General features: G+C 53.7%; 1 protein-coding gene across 11 annotated transcripts in view; it reads left to right on the forward strand.

Moving 5' to 3' along the window:
- Window positions 1-3452, forward strand: part of TTLL4 (tubulin tyrosine ligase like 4) — a 35739-nt gene that overhangs the window by 17100 nt on the left and 15187 nt on the right. For 4 of the 11 annotated variants that reach the window (XM_027590308.2, XM_027590318.2, XM_027590310.2 and 1 more), the window contains 3 exons: window positions 295-448; window positions 1016-1115; window positions 1372-2965. In XM_027590308.2, the coding sequence (XP_027446109.2) occupies window positions 1470-2965 (1496 nt within the window). In that variant the 5' untranslated portion in view covers window positions 295-448; window positions 1016-1115; window positions 1372-1469. Of the gene's footprint in view, window positions 1-294; window positions 449-1015; window positions 1116-1371; window positions 2966-3452 lie in introns of those variants that run through there. The other 7 variants (XM_027590312.2, XM_027590314.2, XM_027590313.2 and 4 more) reach the window with 3 other exon arrangements.

Consider the following 3452-nt stretch of genomic DNA (forward strand, 5'->3'; position numbering starts at 1 on the left):
TTGTGGGGTTTTTGTGTTTGTTTGTTTTGTTTTGTTTTTAAGATTTTATTTATTTGAGAGAGAGAGAGGTGCGCGCTCGGGCACAGGTGGGGGAGGGGCCAGAGGGCGAGGGAGAAGCAGGCTCCCTGCCGAGCAGAGAGCCCCAATGCGGGCTCCATCCCAGAACCAGGGTCCTGGGATCATGACCTGAGCCAAAGACAGCTGTTTAACCAACTGAGCCACCCAGGTGCCCCAAAGTTTGTGTTTTAAAAGTAATTTGAACAAAAAAATTCTCTGCTAATTCTTTCCCTGTAGCTACTACAAAAACATTTCCTTGGTATGGATGCCAGGATTCCATTCAGAATTATCCCAGATGAGTGACTTCTTATAGAAGGGTCTTGTTTTTCCAACCCTCTGGATGCTGTCATTTCTGAAAACTGGAGATTATTTTGTGACTTTGATTTAGAAAGTAAGTGACCATGCTTAACAGACTGTTTGGAACTCGGAATTACTGGCTGGTTTTGCCTTAGAGGAAACATCGAATGAGGGAATGTCTGAGACAGGCCCTACCCCCTGAGGTCAGCCCAAACTGATGCTTAGGGCTTGGGGTGAAGCAAGCTCTCCTCCTTCCCCTGTATTCTACTCCCTGAACTCTTCCTGTCCCACAATGGCTGCTGGAAATAAGGTCACTTTAAGTAAAAATAACGTTGGTGTCCAGTTCCATTTTGTTTCTTTTTCCCATCAACACGTGTGATGGGATTTAAGTCTATATAGCTGGCGAGACACTTGGAGAGGTGAAGTCAGTGTCTCAGCTTCCGAGTGAACTCCAGAGGTCAGCAGGGGAATTCTCTGCTTCTATCTCAGCTTGTCACACCTAGCCATGAAAAGCAGACCACACCAGGGGCCTCTGAGAGTTGGTCAGGGATGAGTAGATGTAAAATAGGTTTCTCAAGTAACCCCTGACCTTTCAGAATTGGTTGGTGAGGAGGAAGATAATTGGCTGGTTTCTCTGCCACCCCTGGACTTGCCTTATTAGGAGAGAGAAGGAAGCCGCTCAGTGAAGTCACAGATGGTGAGACAGACAGATGCATTTTTCTTCGGAGAGAGAGCAAAGAGCTCCGAGGGAGTGGGAACCTGTGAGTGGACTCCTCGGTGGCCCAGTCCCTGATGAAGCCGGCTCTGATTGCGTGAGGGCAGCCGGAAGACCGCTGAAAACACTGGAGGAGTCTAATGTTCTTCTCTGGGGCTCCTAAGTGACAGCCACGGCTGGTTGCCCTGGGGGTTGGGGGGTGGGGACAAGGGTGGGGCTCTGTTGCTTCACCGAGGACCGCCATAGCACGCGGTCTGTCCTCCTGGGACGGTAACATTCCCAACGGCTTCTCTTCCCTCCAGGCTGACGGACTTCGAGAATGCAGCCGCAGCTTCTAGAGGTGCGTGGCACCTGTTCCGAGTTGGGCCACGAGGCCACGCGGCCATGATGGGGGCCCCTCATGGCCTCTGCAGGAACAGAGCACTACAGTATTGGCCTCCGCCAGGGAACCAGCTTCAAGCAGAGTGGCCCCTCCGGCTCGGTGCCTGCCCGGCCGCTGGAGAAGCCCTCTGAGGGCAGAGGCTGGGCGCAGGCCCATCAGCAGGTGAAGCCAATCTGGAAGCTGGAGCGGAAGCAGGTGGGGACACTGTCAGCGGGGTTGGGCCCTGGCCTCTTGGGTGTCCCAGCCCAGCCAGCGTATTTCTTTTGCCCTGGCACTTTGTGTAGCTCGGGGCGCTCGGCTGTCATCGCGGGCCACAGCGGCTCCTGTTCCCTGCACTCGCTCCCAGACTTGTTCAGCGGCACCTTGCTATACCGCCGCGCCAGCTACAGCCACAAATCCTACCAGCAGCTGGAGTCCTTCTGCTTGCGCTCAAGCCTGCCAGAAAAGAGACCTTTCTCTCTCCCTCCAAAGAGCCTCCCTGTCAGACTCACTGCCAATAAGGCCCCTTCTTTCACGGTCTCCCCCATGGCCCAGCCCATGGCGTCCTCCACAGATCCGTACCTCTCAGTGGGCGCAGCTGGAGAAAACCCTTCGGGGAAGAGCCTGGCCTCTGCCATCTCAGGGAAGATCCCGTCTCCGCTCGCCTCCTCCCACTCCTCCTACAAGCCCGTGCTGAATAACAACTCCTTCATGCGGCCAAATAGCACTAAAGTGCCTTTATCGCAGGCCCCAGAGGGCCTGAAGCCAGTACCCTCACCCAAGGTCCATCTTGTCCCCTGGCATCATTCGGGGGGCACCGGAGACTGTGCACTCCAGCCCGTGGAGCACAGGGTGCCCAAGAGCGATGGCACTGTCCCAGGTGACGCCCCGGCCCCTAGCACCCTGTCAGCCCCTCGCTCTTTTGACACTCTGACCACCAATGTTGCCTCTTCCCAGTACAACCGCAGTAACTTAGCCGCAAGAGCAGAGCCGCATCCTTGTGGCCTGGATGGCGACTTGGTTCCTCAGGCTCTGACTAAGGAGGTTCGGTTCACTGAGGCCGTGAGAAAGTTGACTGCAAGAGGCTTTGAGAAGAAGCCAAGGCAAGGCTGCCAGTTTGAACAGTCTTGTTTCCTGAGCCCCGGCTTGCAGTGTGATCTCCTCAACAGGACCCGGCAGTGGAAACCTCCCATGGTAGGCCAGCAGTTCCCGCAGGAGGATGCCGGAGCAAACAGTAGGATCCCCCCTAGCGCCTCAGACACCTTGGAGTTGGACAGTACGGTCTTCTGTACCAAACGCATCAGCATTCACCTCCTTGCCTCCCATGCCAGTGCGCTCAGCCACAGCCCTGCCTGTGGATCTGCGATGGACTCCCTACCACTTGGAGAAGAGAAAACTTCTGTTCTGCCTTCTCCCCCTCAGCTGCTTGGTGTAGCCGACGTGGCCACCCGCCTCTCTTCCATCCATCTGGGCCAGCTTGGGAAGGAGGGGCCTAAGGAAGCCAGGGGACTGGACTCCCCTGCTAGGGATATCGGGTAAGTTAGAGAAAGTTTTTGATGCCTTTAGAGGCAGTAGAATGTATACTCCATAATTTGGTGACACTGACCCTATGTCTCTGAAGGTGGTTTTATTTTTTTGGCTGCCCTGGAATTTTGGTTTTCACTTTAGGGCAGAGGTTGGCAAACCTAGACCAGCATGCGGGCCAAATCTCACCCACTGCCTGCTTTTATGAATAAAGTTTTATTGAAACGCAACCTCACCCATTCGTTTATTGCTGTCTGTGGCTATTTTCCTGTTACAGTGGTAGGGGTGAGTTACACCAAACTGAATGGCCCACAAAACTGAAAAGATTTACTGTCTGGTCCTTTAGAGAAAGAGTTTGCCGACCCTGCTTTAGGTTATAACCAGGAAGAAATAATACGAAACATTGGGGCCTGTGACTTTTCTACTTAATTCCAAACCAAATCAGGCTCTCTGTCATTCCTTGTTTCATAGCCATTTCAGAGTTAGGGCATACACAAA

This window comes from Zalophus californianus, chromosome 3, assembly GCF_009762305.2.
Source record: "Zalophus californianus isolate mZalCal1 chromosome 3, mZalCal1.pri.v2, whole genome shotgun sequence".
In the NCBI taxonomy this organism is placed as follows: Eukaryota; Metazoa; Chordata; class Mammalia; order Carnivora; family Otariidae; genus Zalophus; species Zalophus californianus.